General features: G+C 37.0%; 1 protein-coding gene across 6 annotated transcripts in view; it reads left to right on the top strand.

The window, feature by feature from the left end:
* AKT3 (AKT serine/threonine kinase 3) overlaps window positions 1–20835 on the top strand; it is a 281419-nt gene that overhangs the window by 183307 nt on the left and 77277 nt on the right. For all 6 annotated transcript variants that reach the window (XR_011247672.1, XR_011247671.1, XR_011247673.1 and 3 more), the window contains exons 6-8: window positions 3743–3874; window positions 11614–11679; window positions 12141–12209. Coding sequence is in view for 1 of the 6 variants with exons in the window: in XM_069545551.1 (XP_069401652.1) it covers window positions 3743–3874; window positions 11614–11679; window positions 12141–12209 (267 nt within the window). In the remaining 5 variants the exon portion in view is untranslated. The remainder of the gene's footprint in view (window positions 1–3742; window positions 3875–11613; window positions 11680–12140; window positions 12210–20835) is intronic.

The raw sequence follows: 20835 nt of genomic DNA on the forward strand, positions 1-20835 counted from the left end.
CGACTCCAGCCTGGCCCGGTCCCCACATGTATGTGCTGAGAAAGTCTACAGCTGCAAAAGCTTGGCTGCGGGAGCACTCACTGTTTGTCTGTTCAGATGTTCTATAGGTGCAGGGTTTATAAGGTTGGCCTCGAGAGAGTCAGTTCGCCTTTTGGGCACCTGAGAGGAGAGATTCTAGCTTTTCTTCCTTAGTTGCATGTCCCCTCGGGCTTAGCTATGGCTTTGGCCTCAGCCTCTTCTTGTGGACCATCCGAAGGGGTCTACTCCCGAGGTGGCCCTGGAACACACGAGTTGGCCTGGATGAGAAGGGGGTACAGAGCTGCAAGGCAGCTGGGGTCGTGGAGCTCTGGTGGCAAGGACGTGTGGGGGCTCTGGCAGCCACAGGCACGGAAGAGTCAGAGTGCTGGGGGCCCTTCCCAGCACCTTGCTTCATGCAGGAGAGTGCATGCTGAGGCGTTGATGAGGTGTGTGGGGAAGCTGGCTCTACCTAGTGCCCAGGGTAGCAACAGCTGCGAGTGTGACAGAGTCTGCCCCTGCAGAGGTTCCTCCCAGCGCCCGGCCGCAGGTGTGAAAGAGCCAGCCCCACCAGCGCCTTACAACTGGTGTGAGAGAGCCACCCAGCAGGGACCCTTCCTAGTGCCTGGGCGTGGGAGAGCCAGCCCCAGTGGGGTCTCTTCCTGGTTGCTAGGGAGGTGAGGGCAGCAGTGGAGAGAGGATGCAGTGGCAGCTCCACTTCTGACACATAACAATGACCCTTCTATGGCAGTAGAGTTTCCTCCGCACACACTCCTACTTGTGGATTTCCTCACTTCCGACCCCTCAGGCTGTCTCCTTGCAGCAGCCGACAGCAGACCTCTCCCCAGTTTGCTCCCCAGACCCCATGTTCTTGCCTGCAGCCCCCGTCTGCACCAGGAACACAAGTCTCAAGCTGGAGCCCCAGGGCTGTGGCATGGACTATCTGTGTAGGCCTCACTTTGTCCTGCCTACCACAGACCTGTTGTGGTCCTTTTGTGATAGCCTCCTAACTCCCCAGCTCTGCCAACTGATCTCTCCACTGGTGAGGGGCTTCCTGAGATGTGGGACCTCTCCTCTTCTTTTCTCTCTTCTTTCTTTCATTATAGCCGGTTTTGCAGGGATCTTTCTTGTCCTTCTGTGTGTCCAAGGTCCTCTGCTAGCATTCAGCCTTTTCTCTGAGAATTGTTCTTTTGTGAATGTATTCTTGATGCTCTTGTAGGGAGTGGTGAACCCACATCCTCCTAACTCCTCCACCATCTTGACCTCCCTGCCTTTCTTTCTTTTTAAAATTTAATTGATTTTTTTTTTTCGCCACACCATGCCATGCTATATAGCAAGTGGAATTCCAGTTCCTTGATCAGGGATTGAACCCATGCTCCCTGCAGTGGAAGTGCAGATTCTTAACCACTGGAGAGACTGCCAGGGACATCCCTAATTGATTTCTGCCCTGATCTTTTTTTTTCCTAGTTCTTTTGAGTTTAATTTGGTCTTTTTGTAGTTTCTTAAGGTAGAAGCTGAAGTTATTGCTTTGAGACATTTCTGACATTTACTTCAAACGGGTGGTAAAGAGGAAAGAAATACTTCTAAAAAGACACAAAAATTTTCAATAACCTTTGATTGTTAGTAGGATAAAACCCTACCTTCCTAAATTGTTTTTGTTATTGTTCTGGTCATGCTGTGTGACATGCAGGATCTTAGTTCCCAGACCAGAGAGCAAACCGGCACCTGCAGTGGGGTGTGGAGTCTTAACCACTGGGCTGCCAGGGAAGTCCAATTTGTTATTTTAATATGTGGAAAATTCTGAGAGAGATGGGAATACCAGACCACCTAACCTGCCTCTTGAGAAACTTATATGCAGGTCAGGAAGCAACAGTTAGAACTGGACATGGAACAACAGACTGGTTCCAAATAGGAAAAGGAGTACGTCAAGGCTGTATATTGTCACCCTGCTTATTTAACTTATATGCAGAGTACATCCTGAGAAACGCTGGACTGGAAGAAACACAAGCTGGAATCAAGATTGCCGGGAGAAATATCAATTACCTCAGATATGCAGATGACACCACCCTTATGGCAGAAAGTGAAGAGGAACTAAAAAGCCTCTTGATGAAAGTGAAAGAGGAGAGTGAAAAAGTTGGCTTAAAGCTCAGCATTCAGAAAACAAAGATCATGGCATCTGGTCCCATCACTTCATGGGAAATAGATGGGGAAAGAGTGGAAACAGTGTCAGACTTTATTTTTGGGGGCTCCAAAATCACTGTGGATGGTGACTGCAGCTATGAAATTACAAGACGCTTACTCCTTGGAAGAAAAGTTATGACCAACCTAGATAGTATATTCAAAAGCAGAGACATTACTTTGCCGACTAAGGTCTGTCTAGTCAAGGCTATGGTTTTTCCTGTGGTCATATATGGATGTGAGAGTTGGACTGTGAAGAAGGCTGAGTGCCGAAGAATTGATGCTTTTGAACTGTGGTGTTGGAGAAGACTCTTGAGAATCCCTTGGACTGCAAGGAGATCCAACCAGTCCATTCTGAAGGAGATCAGCCCTGGGATTTCTTTGTAAAGAATAACGCTAAAGCTTAAGCTCCAGTACTTTGGCCACCTCATGTGAAGAGTTGACTCATTGGAAAAGACTTTGATGCTGGGAGGGATTGGGGGCAGGAGGAGAAGGGGACAACAGAGGATGAGATGGCTGGATGGCATCACTGACTCGATGGATGTGAGTCTGAGTGAACTCTGGGAGTTGGTGATGGACAGGGAGGCCTGGCGTGCTGCGATTCATGGGGTCGCAAAGAGTCGGACACGACTGAGCGACTGAACTGAACTGAAATGGAATTTAAATTTAAGATTGTAAACTAAGCATACCTCCTCTTTCATCTAAAGCCTATTAAAATGGTAGTAAAGGAATTTTTAAAAGGGAAAAGTTCACAGAAAGAACAAGCTGGATGGGGGAAAGGCCTTAGTGAACAAACATCATCAAATTTTTGGAAGTTTATTGATAAATAAAGCAGAGCAGGATATGCATTCATAGAGGAAGCTGTAGAGAGCAAGTAGTAATTCTCCTTAGTAAAATCCTGGTAATCACCTTACTTAGAGATGGGAATGAGAAATGAAATTGAAAACGGGCAGATTAGAGACGTTTTTAGAGTTTCATGACTTCGTATGTTGAATTGGACCACTTGTGTTCTCAGCAGATGTACTGCTGTTCTTTGAACTGAGCTGCAGAATTCTTTTCAGTGTTTCTTATACACGTATCTTTCTTTTTCTTGGAGTCCATCCTTATTTTGATAGAGTACATTCTCAAAAACTCCATTCAAAAGTACTTTTCTTTTGGATATATTTGGAAATGTTTGTGGAGGACATTTTTGATTGACTCATCATGTAGGGGAGTGGCACTACTAAATCCTTAGAAACTTGAATACTTGGAAGTGAGTAAAGTCGGTTTTATTTTTCCCTTTGCCCTTATACTTTACTAATAATTAATAGTTGAGACATTCTCTGCTCAAAATTATTATCTCCACTATCTGAAAATTGTTTAAATTATTTCCAGCATCCATGGTTATGGATGGGAAAGCTGATGCCAGGCTGATTCTGATTAACTTAAGCGTTCTTAGAAATGGATAAAATTTGATTTTTGAGTATATAATGCCAAATATATACATAGATGTTTAGAAATAAATTTCATCAGATGTTTCATATTATATATTTTAATTTGTATTTTTCAGACAATGAATGATTTTGACTATTTGAAACTACTAGGTAAAGGCACTTTTGGGAAAGTTATTTTGGTTCGAGAGAAGGCAAGTGGAAAATATTATGCTATGAAGATTCTGAAGAAAGAAGTTATTATTGCCAAGGTAATAATACAAGAGTTGATTATTAAGTTTTTGTTTATGTTGTCTACATGTGTGTGTGCTCATGCACTCACATGACTAGACTATAGAAATTCCATTAAATGAGCAAAATGTTGATTATAGGCTATAGCTGCATAATATCTGTATATTGATATTTATAGTATTAAATTTTTCAAAAGTTTATAATATTGTCTATTACGTACAGTCTTTTATTCTTCTCAGAGGAAATTTTAGTCTGCGTTCATTTGGGAGAATGTTTTCACTATACATTTGGGACCTGTGTCACTAATTATACTAGTGATTTTTTGGATATTCCCCTAACAGTTTGAATTTTTTATTAAAGTCGTGAATAGTATAGATTATTAACATAGATTATTTGTACTGATAAATTTTATATAACTGTTGAATGGAAAAGCATCCTTAGTAGATTTGAAACTAAAATGATGACTACTGTATGTCTGCTTAAAATTTATCACTACCCATGGGTACAAACTTTATTTCTTGTCATGAGAACTTTTAAGATTTATTTTCTTAGCATCTTTCCAATACACATTATAGTATTATTAACTATTTATCATTCTGTACATTAAATCCCCAGGAATTCTTTATTTCACAACTAGAATTTTGCAGTGTTTTTAAAAGTGTTTACTAAATTGTCTTAGTTTCAGGTGTATAGCTTAGTGATTCAGTTATTTTTTGTGATTATATATCATATTAAGATTATATTCCATGTTAAGTATAATTCTCTGAGATACACAAAAAATCCTTGTTACTTATCTATTTTATGTATAGTAGTTTGAATCTGTTAATCCCATATGCCTAATTAGCCCATCACTTCTGGTAATAAGTTTATTTCCTGTGTTTGTGAGTCTTTCTGTTTTGTTTATAGAATTCATTTAATTTTTTTTAGATCCCTCATAAAAAGTGATACAGTATTTGTGTTTCTGTGTCTGACTTACGTCACTAGCTATAATGATCTCTAGGTCCTTTCGTGTTCCTGCAAATGGCATCGTCTCATTCTCTCTATGGCTGAGTAATATTTCATTGTGTATATGTCTTTATATACATATACGTGTGCTGCATCTTGTTACATTAATCATCTACTGATGGGTACTTGACTTGTTTCCATGTCTTGCCTGTTGTGAATACTACCGCTGTGAACATTGAGGTTCATGTATTTTTTTTTTTAAACTGGAGAACAATTGCTTTATCGTATTATGTTAGTTTCTGCCATGTATCAATATGAACCAGCCATAGTTAAATGTAGTTTTTGGTTTTTCTGAATATATGCCCAGGAGTGGGATTGGTGGATCATATGGTAGTTCTGCTTTTAGTTTTTTAAGGAACCTCCATACTGTTTGCCATAGTGGCTACACCAATTTACATTCTCACCAACAGTATAGGAGAGTTCCCTTTTCTCCGTATCTTCTCTAGCATTTATTATTTGTAGCCTTTTTGATGATAGTCATTTTGACAAGTGTGAAATGGTACTGAAGTGACAGTGTGCTTTGCTGTGATTTTTATTTCCTTTTCTCTAATAATTAGTGAGGGCTTCTTCAGCGGTAAAGAATCTGTATACCAATGCAGGAGACCCAGGTTCAATCCCTGCGTCACAAAGATCCCCTGGAGGAGGCCATGGCAATCCACTCCAGTATTCTTGCCTGGAAACTCCTGTGGACAGAGGAGTCTGGTGGGCTATAGTCCATGGGGTTGCAAAAGAGTTGGATATGACTTAGCAGCTAAACAACGGCAAAAATAATTAGTGATGCTGAGCATCTTCTTTGGAGGAATGTCTGTTTAGTGCTTCTGCCCATTTTTTAAGGTGTTTTTTTTAAATTGAGTTCTATGAGCTTCTTGTATATTTTAGATATTAATTCCTTGTCAGTAGCATCATTTGAAAATATTTTTCTCCCACTCCATAGGTTTTTTGTTTTGTTTTGTTGATGGTTTCCTTTGCTGTGCAAAAAAATGTTTTAAGTTTGTTTAAGTCCCATTTTTTGTTTTATTTTTGCTTATACGTCTTTTGTTTTCAGAGACTGACCTAAGAAAATATTGCATTAATTTATGTCCAAGAATATTTTGCCTGTGTTCTGTTCAAGGAGTTTTGTTGTGTCAGGTCTTATATTTAGGTCTTTAAAGCATTTTGAGTTTATTTTTGTATATGGTGTTAGGGAGTGTTCTAATTTTATCCATCTACATGCAGCTGTTTAACTCTCCCATCACCACTTGTTGAAGAAGCTGTCTTTTCTCCATTTTATATACTTGCCTCCTTTGTCATGGATTGACTATAGGTGCATGGGTTTATTTATGGGCTCTCTATTCTGTACCATTGGGCTATAAATCTGTTTTTGTGCCAGTACCATGCTGTTTTGATTACTGTAGCTCTGTAATATAGTCTGATGTCAGGGAGCATATTTCCAGCTCTGTTCTTCCGTCTCAAGATTGCTTTGGCAATTCAGGGTCTTTTGTGGTTCCATATGAATTTTAAGAATATTTGTTCCAGTTCTATGAATAAAGTCATAGGTATTTGGATAAAAATTGCATTAAATCTGTAAATTGCTTTGGGTAGTATGGCCATTTTAATGATATTAATTGTTCCTCTCCAAGGGCATGGGATCTTTCCCTTTCATTTTTGAATTGTCTTCAGTTTCCTTTATCAGTGTTTTATAGTTTTCAATGTATAGATTTTTCACCTCCTTGGTATTTTATTTTCTTGATGCGATTTCAAACAGGACTTTTTTTAACTTCCTCTTGTTGATATGTCATTGTTAGTGTAGTGAAAGAGATTTGTGTATGTTGGTGTTTTATCCTGCTATCTTGCTGAATTCATTTAGTAGTTCCACTAGTTTTTGTGTAGTGTTAGTGATTTTTGTGGGTTTTGCTGTCTTAAATGATCACAGAAGAACTCATTGAGAAAGTGAAATTTCAGTGAACATTTGAAGGAAATGAGGAAGCAAACCATTCAGGTATTTGGGAGGAAGAATATTCCTGATAGAGGAAATCACAACCAAAAAAAGCACTGAGGAAGCAGCATATTTTAAAAATAGCTAGGAATCTAGTCTAGCATGGCCTGCATAGAGTGAAACAGTGGAGAGTTGTTTTTGAAAGTGGTAGATGCTGCAAGGATATTGCTTTTACTCATTGTGCTGGTCAGCCTTTGGAAGTTTTTATACTTTTTTTTTTTTTTTTTTACTATATCATGTATAGTTTACTATATCATGATATCGTTTTCATTTTAATATCATCACCTTGGCTGTAGTGTTGAGAATAGACTGTGGAAGCAGGGAGCTTGTTAGGAGTTAACTGCAATAATCCAGATAATTGATTATAGTGGCTTGCATCAGGGTATTAGCAGTGGAGGTGGTAAGACGTATTCAGTCTGGGGCATATTTTGATGAAAAGCCATCAGGATTGCATGACAGATTGAATGATAGTATGGTGGCTCAGTTGGTAAAGAATTCACCTGCAATGCAGGAGACATAGATTCAATCCCTGGGTTGGGAAGATCTCCTGCAGAAGGAAATGGTAACCCACTCCATTATTTTTGCCTGGGAAATCCCATGGACAGAGGAGCCTGGCGGGCTACAGTCCACGGGGTTGCAAGCATCAGATACAACTTAACGACCAAACAACACCAAGTCCGACATCCTTTCTATGGGGAAAAATATATAGATTTCTGACATATGGCTTGTCAAAACAGAGCAAGTACATAATGATCACTTGTAGTCATTGTGGTTGATTAAGAGGAAAGATACCAAGGTAAAATCTTTTCTTCCCTCTTCTCCCTCCTTCCCCACCTCCGTCATCTCCTCCTCTAGGCCTCATTTATAGCTCTGGATTATTTTTGTTTAAATGCTTTAGATGTCATGTATCTTGATTTCAACCAGCTTCCTGAAGTCAGATTTTAGAGTCTTGTAGTCAAAATGGAGAAAATAATGTGAACAGAGTTAAAGTGTACCTGGTTAAGTTGCTACTGAGTTGTTGGAGATGACCGTTGATGTTGGACTTAGATGAGATCAGTCTTGACCTTTTCACCTGCAATCCGAGCAGTTTAACTTCTGTGAACCTCAGTTACCTCATATAAAATGGGAATCATCAAAGACACGTGCTCAGTTACTACAAGGATTGAAGGAGGTGACACCTGTGGTGTCCACAGTGATAGAGATGTTCTCTTCCATTTCTCAGTCTTCATTTGCTCCTTGTCCACCTCCCGCCAAGAACAACTACCAAAAAGCAATAAGTGGGGGGCATGAAAAGGAGAAGTTTAGACCATGTTTGGTGAAGGGTAGTGATAAATTAGAGAGGACTGGAAAAATGAGTATGAGGAAGACTATTCTGCGTCATGTTTGCAAAAAACCGTGAAAAATTCCATTCTCCCTAAGCTGCTTTCTATGAAAGAAATTAGATTTTAAAATTCATTAGTCTTTTGCCATGGATGAATATATATGAAACTAAATTTTGAAAGCTTTTTCACGAAAACATTTTACTTATATACCCAAGCACTCTTTATTTGTAATCACGATCAACAAATGGATTTTTAGAAAAGCATCATATTGTTTTAGCCCCTAAGTTTTATCACTGTTATTTATAACTTTTTGTTTTGACATGTTGTTTTTAACTGTAATTAAAAATTATTGACATCTGTGTTTACTTTTTAGCTTGTGCATACCTTATCTTCATAGCAGATACTAATTAGTATGTGAAATACTGTACCATTAAATTTGCATTAAGGAGAAAATTTTAATTTGATCAGATGTAAAGTGTGGTAGAAAATACATTTTAATACATAAAATGTATGTACATGGTATTAATTCTGGTTTCATTCTTATAACAAAGAAATACTGTTGTAGCTTTTGCCTACCTACATCTTTACTTGACTCCTTTAATGTGGTTAGGCAGATCACAGAATATAGGAAAAAAAATAATCTTTCATGGAACTTACGAAGTGATTCAGAAAAATAACTATTACATATAATGAGCTTGTTTCAACAAAATACAATGAAAGAGCTGCCAGAAATATTAACTGAAGTGCTAGGATATCTTTTCCAAATAGGTTTCATACTTCTCTTTTTTTAGTCTTTTCCTAGTTTACTGCCTCAGATCACTTAAAATCCTAAAGCATAACTGGTAAATATTGCCTTCTCTGACTGCATATAAAGTAATACTTCCACTTAATCCTCTGTTGAAAGCATATAGCTGTTAGTTTTTCACTGTTAATTTTATATCTCAAAAATATTTCAAATGCTTTATCTAGCTCTGGTGCCACTGCAGTCATCCTAGCCATCCTATTTTCACTCTTACACTGCAGTTGTCTCCTAATTGATCACTCCTGTTTTTGTTGTCCTTCTGAGAGGAACCTGAGCAAATTTAAAAACAGAAATCAGTTGTGTGCCCCAATCCCCCAATCCTACACTATCATATTACTCAACCTGTGATCTTGCAGTAGCATTAATTTTCCTTCTTTACCCCATTTTCTCATAAGATCACTTATCAGAATTCGTAATTATTTCTTAAATTGGATTTGTACCAATTTGATATGCACCAGTGTCTTCTCCACTAGCATGTCAGCTCCATAAGCAAAAGAATCATATGTCTTTAAAAAAAATGATTTTATACTTACACTGTTATTATTTAGTAAATGCATGTCAAGGATTTCATCTTTTAATCAATGAATTCAGGTTTATAGCCCATAAAATAGCCACTTGTATAATCCTTAATCATGTATTTTGTCTCCATTGTATGATTCTTATAAACTTTAGCCTTCCCTTGTCTTCTTGGTTTTTTCCATTAATGCTGACCAACTGGAATGATAGCTCTAGGAGGACAGGACTTTTGTCTGTGGTGTTCAGTATCCTGTCTTCAGTGGATAGAACAATACCCAGAGTGTATTTGTTTCATATTTATTGAAAGAATAAATGATTGAATGAAAGTCCCACATATGTGACATTTTGTAATTAATTCCTATGATAAACTGTTAAGTTCAACAAAACATTTAACAACTACCTACTGTATACTAATCATTATGGTAAGCATTGTGGGTATAGAAATTAGTTCTGATATCATTTATATTTATTATTTTTTATTAAGATGTTTGGTGTTCTAATTAACTTAAAATTTATGGTATGATATGATCGTGGTTTTCATGTTGTTTGAGCATTTAAACCTGGTTCTTATTAACCAAATAAGACTTGAATGTTTTCTTACCCATACTTTATTTCACTGGTTTTAAATACTATGTCATTACACTTTATTTAATTGAAAAAGACACATGTACCTAGAGCCTATTATACAGAGTGAAGTAAGTCAGAAAGAGAAAGACAAACACCGTATATTAATGCATACATATGGAACCAAGAAAGATGGTACCGATGATCTTATGTACAGAGCAGCAAAAGAGACATAGACGTAAAGAACAGACTTTTGGACTCAATGGGAGAAGGAGAGGATGGGATGATTTGAGAGAATAGCATTGAAACATATACATTACCATATGTCAATGCAAGTTTGACATATGAAGCAGGGCATCTAAAGCTGGTGCTCTTTGACAACCTGGAGGAGATAGGGTGGGGAGAGAGAGAGGAGGGGAGTTCAGGATGGAGGGGACGCATGTATACCTATGGCCAATTCATACTGATGTGTGACAGAAACCATGACAATATTGTAAAGTAATTATCCTCCAAGTAAAATTAATTAATTAAAAAAAAAAAAGAATTGGTCTCACTCTCTTGGAATGGCTTTTGGATTTTAGCATCTTTGATCATTCTGTTGCTTGTTTATCTTCTAAGTCTAAATAAGGTCAGATGCTTTTGTAAAGATTAATACAGTGTCCTAAAGTTTCCACTTCTTACTTATAATCTTGATTTGCTGGCAGTGTTAATAAATTGATCCAGCAAGGGCTTCGTTTAGGATCTTGGCAGAAGCAGAGACCAGAGATGTTGTGTTAGTTTCAGCATTTATCTTCCTTTCGTTTATTCTTTAAAATAGTGTCATTTTTGAGATATGAAACATTTTTCCAGTTCTCCATGTTGAAGAAAATCTTCCCTAGTTCACTTTTGATGTCAAGATGAAATTTATGTACAAAATTGGGGAAATACAGTCTTAGTATATTTTTGGCTTTAGATATATCCAGATCTAGAAAGTGTCCTAGAATAAGCTATGATCTTTTTTTTTTTTTAAGAAAAGCATGCTAAAAAGCCACAAAACAAAAATATACAGTTTTATACTATTTTTATTTCTGAAATGTATAATTTAGAATTAAACCTCTTAATGTGTACTGTGTTCCTCTTTTCAATAACTTATTTTTCTTTTAGGTAGAAGATTTACCAATTCTATGATCTTTACTGAAATATATTCTTTGTATCCCCTGAATACAATGTAACACAAACATGGAAATATTAACTACTCCATGCCTAGCTGTTAACTTACAGGACATTCTCTTCAAGGGGAAAGGCTTACTATTTCATTTTCTGTATCCCTGGTAATTTTTGCTTATTATTATATCATTATTGATATACTTTGATAAAGTATGACTGCATTTATACATGATAGCCATCTGATTTAAATCACTAATTTGATTTTTTTTTGTTTGGTAGACGAGAAGCTAAGCAATAAAGGAGCATGTGTTTAAAATCTTTTTATGTGTCTGGGTTTAATCTCTTCTGGTCTTAGAGAAATAGCGAAATTTTTATATTATTTGTGCTCAGAACATATATTAAAAGTTTATTTGCCTTTTTCTTTCGTAGGATGAAGTGGCACACACTTTAACTGAAAGCAGAGTATTAAAGAACACTAGACATCCCTTTTTAACAGTAAGTGACTAGGGGAAAGATGTTATAATCATAACATTTTATATTTAAGGGAGTTTTATTGTAGCAATTAAGTATGAAAAATAACATTTTCAGTCACATTTATTTAGGTATGCCATTTTCTTTGATTTGCAAAGTTCTTGTATGTTCCTGGTCCCAATGAAGTGTTTTAAGATTAAGAACAACAGATAGACTTTCAAAAGGAAGAAACTTTTAAGAGTTAGGATTGTTTACTAATAATTATAATTTTACTTTTTCCTGAAATTATGCCCACTGCTGATCTTCACAAAATGTGTTTTATAGTTCTCATAAATTTTTATTTAAGTGTTCTTAAAGGAATAAATAGACTCTTAAGGAACATGAACAATTTATCAATCACACTTGCTGTTTCTAAGTGTTCTATTTTTGATACTGTTGTAAAAATGTAGGATTATAATATAACATGTTTTCTTTTTCATTTCAAGTCCCTGAAATATTCCTTCCAGACAAAAGACCGTTTGTGTTTTGTGATGGAATATGTTAATGGGGGAGAGGTGAGTCAAGTATAACCAACACTTGCATTTGCATGGTAGTATTGTTGTTTTTCTAAATTATTTACAAGTTATAATGTAGTAATTCTCTACTTTTTGATAGAGATTTGATAGCTCTCTACTATTTTAGTAAATGAGAGCTGAATAATTTTTAATGAAATATAATGATCATTTATTTTTTTAACTAGCAATACTTTATGTATAGGGACGCATAATCAACTCTTTTCTAAATTGTTTAAATGTACATTTTACTACAGATAGTGATTTTTAAAATCACGGGTTATAATTTTGAAAACGAGACATACAGGGTTGGCAATGCTTTACATAGTTCTTCTGCAAGTTTTTGTGAAACTTGTGAAAAATTGTGTCACCCATTCTAAACTCGGTTTAACAGTAGGCCACAGGTACATTACAGTTGAGTTGTCTCTTCTACATAGTAGTTAAGAGTAACCTTGACTGAATTTAGATGGTTTTTCTAGTTTTGAAGACAAATTCAATCATTTTAGTAGTATATTTCACCTTTTCCTTTATTTTTTATCCTTTTCCCCATTTTTCATCAAAGTCAATGCAAGGGGAAAATGTAGTTTACTGGACATATTTCATATTGTGAGTATTCTGAAATTTAATTCTTAAATAGGGTCCTGTATCTCACAGACTTTAAAATAATCTTATTCCCTGAAAGAAAAGAAGGAGGGAGAGGGAAGGAAGAAAGGAGGAAAAGAGGGAAGGAGGGAAAGAGAGGAAGGAAGGAAAGAGGGAAAGAGGTAAGGAAAGAGGAAGCAATTATCCTCTATAGCATGTTTCCTCCTATTGAATTATCTGACTTACAGGAATTAGTGCATTGCAAAAAATTCATTTATTCATTTGGTAAACACATTTTGAGTGCCTTGGCAGTGTGAGTTTATCAAAATGTGTTAAGAGTTTATAATTTATCTTATAACTATTATAAATTAGAATATAGTGAAAGACCTAAGTGTTAATAAATTAATAAAAGAAAATTTGTTATGAATGGATCTAGTGTTTAGATTAGGCTTAATGAAATTCCAACAGGGGAACTGATTTGAGAGGCTATTTCAGGCAGAGAGGATGATGTGAGCAAAATCACTGGTAGACAAGCAGAGAGGAACAAGTTGGGTAGTTAGAATTTAGTAATCCAGGCATTCTGAACTGAACCCTTGTCAGTCAGATGTTGTCTGAGAAAAAGAAGATGGGTGTCATAGAATTATATAGGATTGATCTGTCTTAATTGAGTTCATTAATTGAATGTGGGTAGAAAAGCGTTTGGTTGGGATCATGGAGAATTAATATGTGTAGTGAACTTAGAAGAGTGTGTCAAGAGTAAAATTATAAAGTTGGCTTTAAAAAGCTTTTTCCTAAGGTTCCAAGAAATATGTATATGGAAATACCACAGAGAATAAATATGGGTCAGAATATGGATACAGATTTGGGAGCCATTCCCATAAAGGTTGTAATTTAAGTTATGGAGGTGAATATTTCCTATTTTATAGGAAATTTAAATTGGTGAAATCTCTCTGTTAGTATCTATCAAAATTAAAAAAGCACATATTCTGGGACCCAGCAATTTCACTTCCAGGAGGTCTACTTAGATATTCATGCAGTGAAATACTTTATATTCATTAAAAAGAATGATGTCACCCAATATGGGCTGAGACAATGCATTTTCTAAGATATGTTATGAAATAAGAAAAGCAAGATGTAGACAGAATATAAAGTATGCTACTATCATGTTAAAGTAAGACCATATATCTGTGTCTACATTGACTGTCTCTGAATTATGTACTGGACATTAGTGCTTACCTTCAGGAAGGCAAACTGAATCAATCACTGGGGAAAAGATGGGAGTAAGTCTGATTTTTCACTTTATTCTTGGGCATCTTTTGTATTTTGTATCAAAGGTGTATATTAAAGTTGAAGGAAGAAAGATAGGTAGGCGGATGGATGGATGACCAGTGGAGGGAATATTATATAGAGAAATGATAAACTGCAGGCAGAAAGTTGGAGAAGCACTCTTAAATTATAGAAGTACTCTTAAACAGCATCATGTGTTTGTATCTATCATAAAAATTAGCACATAGCTTTATAATTATTTACTTATCTTTATAATTATTTACTTATCTGTTCTTCCTGCTAGGCTCAAAGCTCCCTAAAGACTTACCCACTGGTGTAACCCTGGCACCTAGCACACTACCTGACACATAGTAGGAACTTGACACTTATTGGATGTTTTGAATGAGCAAATAAGCGAATAGATGAAAAGTTTCCCTCCAGGAACAGGGGTAAAATAAGTTAGCAAAAGTGGTGAATTAGAGGACATCCCTGGTAGCCCAGTGGTTAAGACTCTGTCTTCCAATTAAGGGACACAGGTTCAGTTCCTTCTTGGGGAACTAAGATCCCACATACCATAGGGCAACTAAACCCATATGCACCAACTGAGACTTGAAGCAGCCAAATAAATGAATTTTTTTAAAAAACTGGTAAAATAGGAACTACTGAGAATTAGGAAGAAAAACAGAAAGTAATGTGGTACATAGGTTCTTTAGAAGAAATGCTAAAAATGTGTTTTCAGGAGAACCTATCTTGTTGTAAGTACGGATAGTCCTCCAAAGAAACTAGTATTTCAGTGCTAAAGGAAAAACTGTGCTAGCTTAACTATGTTGAGACAGCAAATTGGTCTTCAGTGTAATGCCTTCCTAAGGAATTTCCAAGGGTGGTTTTGGTTTACTTGATGGTTTATATGTTAAGTTCAGAACCCACTCCAGTATAATCCATTTGCCTATTAAATATTTCATGAGCAATTACAATGAGTTGGACACCAGAGGATGTAGAAATAAGGGAAATATGGTACTTTCCTTGAGAAGATGAGTATCAAATTGCAGACAAGAAAATATGCATATTCGGTGTCATTATTGCTATGAAAACACTAGTTGTTGTGGGATACAGAGAATGTAGATTTGAATCAGTCCAAAAGGAAGAGAAAGGAAGGGGGAGAATGGCATGGTCAGAAACACTTCTTCAAGTAGTTGGCTGAGCTAAGTATTAACGCTGACTGTAAGTTACATAAGTAAGGATGAGAGGGAGAGCATTCCTACGCAGAGAAAATAGAATGCTTAGAATGTGGGAGCTCATGCAAGCTCTCCTCTACCTCCCCGGATGTAGCATGGTATGAATGACGCACAGAGTCCTGCAGAGAGAAGCCAGAAGCATGCGACCAGGTAGTTAGGGTCGTGTTAGGCCAGATCTCTCCCAAGCAGTTTAGATTGTATCCTGGATGCAGTGAAGCAACATGGAAGGATTTCTGTATGAAATGTTTTAGAAGGGAGACTTTGGTAACGGTATGAGACTTGTATTGGAAAAGATAAAATTGGATGCAGAGAAATGGCTTAGAAGCTACTGCAGGTGGAAGGTTTAGGTAACTTGTTCAAAAAATGATAAGTAGTTAATTGAGGCAATATTAGTGAGAAGGAATCACATTCTAAATGCTGTTCAGGTATAGGTTTTCTGGGATTTAATGACTGAAAGGAGAGAAAGGAAAACATCACACAGTTTCCTATTTGCTACTTGGAGAATTTGTATGGGTACTGGGCTATTTGTAAAATCAGGGAACAGTAAAAGGAATGATTTCTGAGTTTATCATCCTGTATGTGAGGTGCCGCAAGGGAACCTGAAGGAGGTGGGAGAGTTAGGTTAGAGATACAAATAGAGTTCAGCAGCAATGCTGAAACCAAGGAAGGGAAGGTGTCCGGTGTGAGAATAGTGTGTAGTTCAAAAGATAAGTGGCTAAGAATGGTGCTTGAAGGTACCAACATTGGACACATTGGTGATAAGAGAAGCCTAAGGAGAATACTGGGTAGAAGCAGCCAGACAAGAGAAGCCTTAGAAGTTCGGTTCAGTTCAGTTGCTCGGTCATGTCCGACTCTTTGCAACTCCATGGACTTGGACTGCAGCACGTCAGGCTTCCCTGTCCATCACCAACTCCTGCAGCTTACTCAAACTTACGTTCATCAAGTCTGTGATGCCATCCAACCATCTCGTCCTCTGTCGTCCTTTTCTCCTCCCACCTAAAATCTTTCCCAGCATCAGGGTCTTCCCAGTGAGTTGGTTCTTTGAATCAGGTGGCCAAAGTATTGGAGTTTCAGCTTTAGCATCAGTCTTTACAGTGAATATTCAGGACTGATTTCCTTGAAGATAGACTGGTTGGATCTCCCTGCAGTCTAAGAGACTCTCAAGAGTCTTCTCCAACACCACAGTCCCCACAGTTCAAAAGCATTACAGTTTTGAACAGCACCGTTCAAAAGCATCAATTCTTCGGTGTTCAGCTGTCTTTATATAAAGCCTTAGAAGTTAAGGGAAGTATATTGAGTGTAAGAGTAAAGATACACAACTGAAAGATAGCAATTGAATTCATTGGATTTGACATCTACTACTAGTTCTGCTGGAGAAGGGATAGGCTGCCCACTCTAGTATTCTTGGGCTTCCCTTGCGGCTTAGCTGGTAAAGAATCTGCCTGCAAAGCAGGAGACCTGGGTTTGATCTCTGGGTTGGGAAGATCCCCTAGAGAAGAGAAAGGCTACCCACTCAAGTATTCTGGCCTAGAGAATTGCATGGACTGTATAGTTATGGGGTCACAAAGAGTCGGACACGACTGAGGGACTTTCACTTTCACTAGTTCGTAAGCAGAATACCATGAATTCTTCTTTTCTTATGGCTTGATGAATGATACGTACCTTGACTACACAAGGGTTGGTTTGGAGCTCAGTAGAACAAGGTTGTGAAGGTTCAGTAGAACCTTTGGTAGACAGTAAATCAGCACATGGAGAACTGATTATAAAAGCGCTCTAATAATGTGACCCATCCCCCTGCTGCTAGCATATCCAAACCACTCTCTTTTTGTAGATTGTGTGGATGTGTGTGTGTACATGCACTCAATCATGTCTGACTCTCTGCAAACCCATGGGCCATAGCCCACCAGGCTCCTCTGTCCATGGGCTTCTCCAGGCAAGAATACTGGGGTGGGTTGCCATTTCCTTCTCCAGGGGATCTTCCCGACCCAGAGATCAAACCCACATCTCTTGCATCTCCTGCACTGCCAGATGGGTTCTTTACCAGCTGTAACTTCAGTTCAGTCCAGTCATGTCCGACTCTGCGACACCATGAATGACAGCATGCCAGGCCTGTCTGTCCATCACCAACTCTCAGAGTCTCAAATTTATATGCTGCTAAGTCGCTTCAGTTGTGTCCGACTCTGTGCGACCCCATAGACGGCAGCCCGCCAGGCTCCCCCATCCCTGGGATTCTCCAGGCAAGAACACTGGAGTGGGTTGCCACCTCCCTCGAGAAGCAGAAAAATATTGGCGGGGGAGGGGTGGGGTGGGAGGCAAGGAGGGGAGTAAACTGAAAACTGTATAGTTCGATTTAGAATGTCTTTACTTAAGACTCTTTACCAAAATCCTTACTCATGACCTTATTTCTTTCAGGTCTGTAAAACAAACCTCTATAATATATCAAACCTCTATAAATCCTTCTCCAGGCTGTAATCTCTTGGAGATTGATAAGAGATTGATTAGTGGGGAAAGGAAAATGATTACATAGAAGTGTTAGTCATCTGATAAATTTTTCACATTCTTCTATATTCTATATATATCTGGGTACAAATAAGGCTAACATTTTCAGTTGTTTACTATTTTTGTCCATATTTTAGTTCATTGTACACTCTATAGTAAGTCCTTTGATAAAATTCATTTTAGTTTTTGCATATGACTTCTAGTTTCATGCCAATCTTGAGAGTCTCTCATACTTATTTTAGATTCTCATTATCTTGCTGGCGTTTTGTCTTCAATGATCTCATTTTAAATTCACATGAGACAGAAGTGCCGGCAGTCAGCATTCTAGATCCACTTACTAATTTATGGAGGTGTGATTTGGGTGACTTTTAAATTAAAAGTATCATTTCATATTCATAGTGATTTTTAAAATTTTACTAAGTTTACAGATGTACAACTATCTTTATTGTCAGAAGTCTGACAAGTGACTTCTTTGCTAACAATTTTAGTTATTAGGATATTACATAGGTTTTAGCAGAGTTCTGTTGTCTTCACCCAGAGCTTTTCTACAAAGTGTCAAGCCAAGAAGGATGCATTATAATATTCACATTAATACATACAGTTCAAGGCAAAATACATTTGGGAATGTCTTTACTATGTAATTTTATATTTCAAGGCTGCTGTGCTGTGCTTAGTTGCTCAGTCGTGTCTGACTCTTTGTGGCCCAATGAATTGTAGCCCACCAGGCTCCTCTGTCCATGAAACTCTCCAGGCAAGAATACTGGAGTAGGTTGCCATGGCCGCCTCCAGGGGATCTTCCCAACCCAGGGATCGAACCTAGGTCTCCCGCATTGCAGGAGGATTCTTTACCATCTGAACCACCAGGGAAGCCCATATTTCAATGCTAAATTCCCCAACTTCATTAAACCAATATATCTCTGCTTGTGAAGTAATAATCCAAAGACTCATCTAGACTCAACATCTAAGTTGCTTACTTTTATATCTAGAACATCAGATGAAGTAGCTGAAGCTTGAGGAGCTGACTGGGCATTTATCTGTTCTCACAATTTTTTTCCTTGTGGTTATGGCACAGGATGGCAATTTCAGAGTAGTCACACTTTTTGCACAAAGACTGGATTACCCCAGAGTGAACATTTCAAGAGAGTAAAAACGGAAGGCACAATATGTGTATAAATTGGAAACTTTGAAGGAGGGAAAAAAAAAGGATAGTGTAGCAAAATAATATTTAAATATTTAAAACTATAATATCAAAACACAGTATATAGTCATTTGTGTTCCGTATCTTACACTTAATAGTTTAAAAAGTCATCAATATTGTTGCATACATCAGGAGTTTATTCTTCTTATGGTCTTATGTGGATATATTATAACATATCTATATAATCTTTAGTAGATATTTGATTTTCTTGCAGTTTGGGGCTATTATGAAAAAATTTCATGTGAATATTCCAGTACACATCTTTGTGTGGATGTATAGTTTTAGTTGCCTTCGGTGAATATCTAGGAATACAATTTCTGTGTCATTTGGTATGTTCAGCTTCATAAGAAACTGCCGAATTGTACCATTTTGCATTTCTAGGATATTATTTAACATCATTGCCTCACTTGGCGTGGTTAGTCTTTCTTATTTACCTCGTCTTTTGGATGTGTAATGGCATCTTACAGTTTTAATTTGAATTTCCTGAATTATTAATGGTATTGAACATGCTTTCCTGTGCTGATTTGCCATGTTGTGTCTTCTTTATTGAAGTATCTGTTAAAATCTTTGGTCCATGTTTTGATTGGGTTGTTTGTTTTCTTAATATTGAGTAGTCAGACTTCTTTATACAGTTTGCAAGTACTTATCGTATATATGTTTTGCAAATAGTTTCTCCCAGTCTGTGTTCTGCCATTTCATTTTTTAGTGGGGAATTTTTTCCCTGTGTTTATTTTTGCTTAAATCCATTGTTTAGAAGTCATATTGTTTATATGTAATTTATATTCAGTAAAATTTACCACTTTTAAGTGTACAAATTAGTGAGTTTTGACAAATGTGTTGTTTACCAATACCACAATCACGATATAGAACAGGTCTGACATTGTAACAAGTCTTTCATACTCCTTTACAGTTTCCACCATCACCTCCTATCCTTCTAACCACTGGTGTGCTTTCTTACTTCAGTTCAGTTCAGTTCAGTTCATCGCTCAGTCGTGTCCAACTCTTTGTGACCCCATGAATCGCAGCACACCAGGCCTCCCTGTCCATCGCCAACTCTCGGAGTTCACTCAAACTCATGTCCATCGAGTCGGTGATGCCATTCAGCCATCTCATCCTCTGTTTTGAAGCACAAAACTTTTAAATTAGATGAAATACAATTTATCAGTGTTTTTCTTTTGTAGTTTACAGATATGGGATTTAATTTAAAACATCTTTTCCTAACCCAACGTTGTTAAGATTTACTCCTATGTTTCTTCTAGAAATGTTAATAGTTTTTAGAATTATATTTAGTCTGTAATCCACTTCAAGTTAATTTTCTTTATGGTATTAAAGAATCAAGGTTCATTTTTTTTTGGAATTGGATATTTAACTGAAAAAATATTTGTTGAAAATACGACAGCATTAAGGCAGTATGTGATTTTACAGGAACAGATCTTGTGGGGCAAAATATAACCTTGTAGTTTATCCAGTAAATAAGCCTGTATCGGATTAGGATGGGTGATTTCAGACATATAAACAGATAAGCACAGATTTTTTTTTTTTGTCCTTTTAAAGTTAAGAGTATATAAATATTCTGGACAGTTTGCAAAGTCCAATAAAATTACATGTAAACAAATCAGACACAGTTTCATTCAGTAGCATCATGATTTCAAATACTTGAGCATGAAGTGACTTCTCATGACTTGACCCCCAGATATTTACTACAGTTTTATTCCTAAACTCAAAATTTAAAGTACTAACTATCTGCCCTTTAAAATAAATTGGGGCTGTTGACTTGTAGTTTTTCTCTCATGGTTAAAATTCATTTAAAAAAATTTAGTGAGTCTAGAAATTCTTTTTACTTGTAGCA

This window comes from Ovis canadensis, chromosome 12 (genome assembly GCF_042477335.2).
Source record: "Ovis canadensis isolate MfBH-ARS-UI-01 breed Bighorn chromosome 12, ARS-UI_OviCan_v2, whole genome shotgun sequence".
Lineage (NCBI taxonomy): Eukaryota > Metazoa > Chordata > Mammalia > Artiodactyla > Bovidae > Ovis > Ovis canadensis.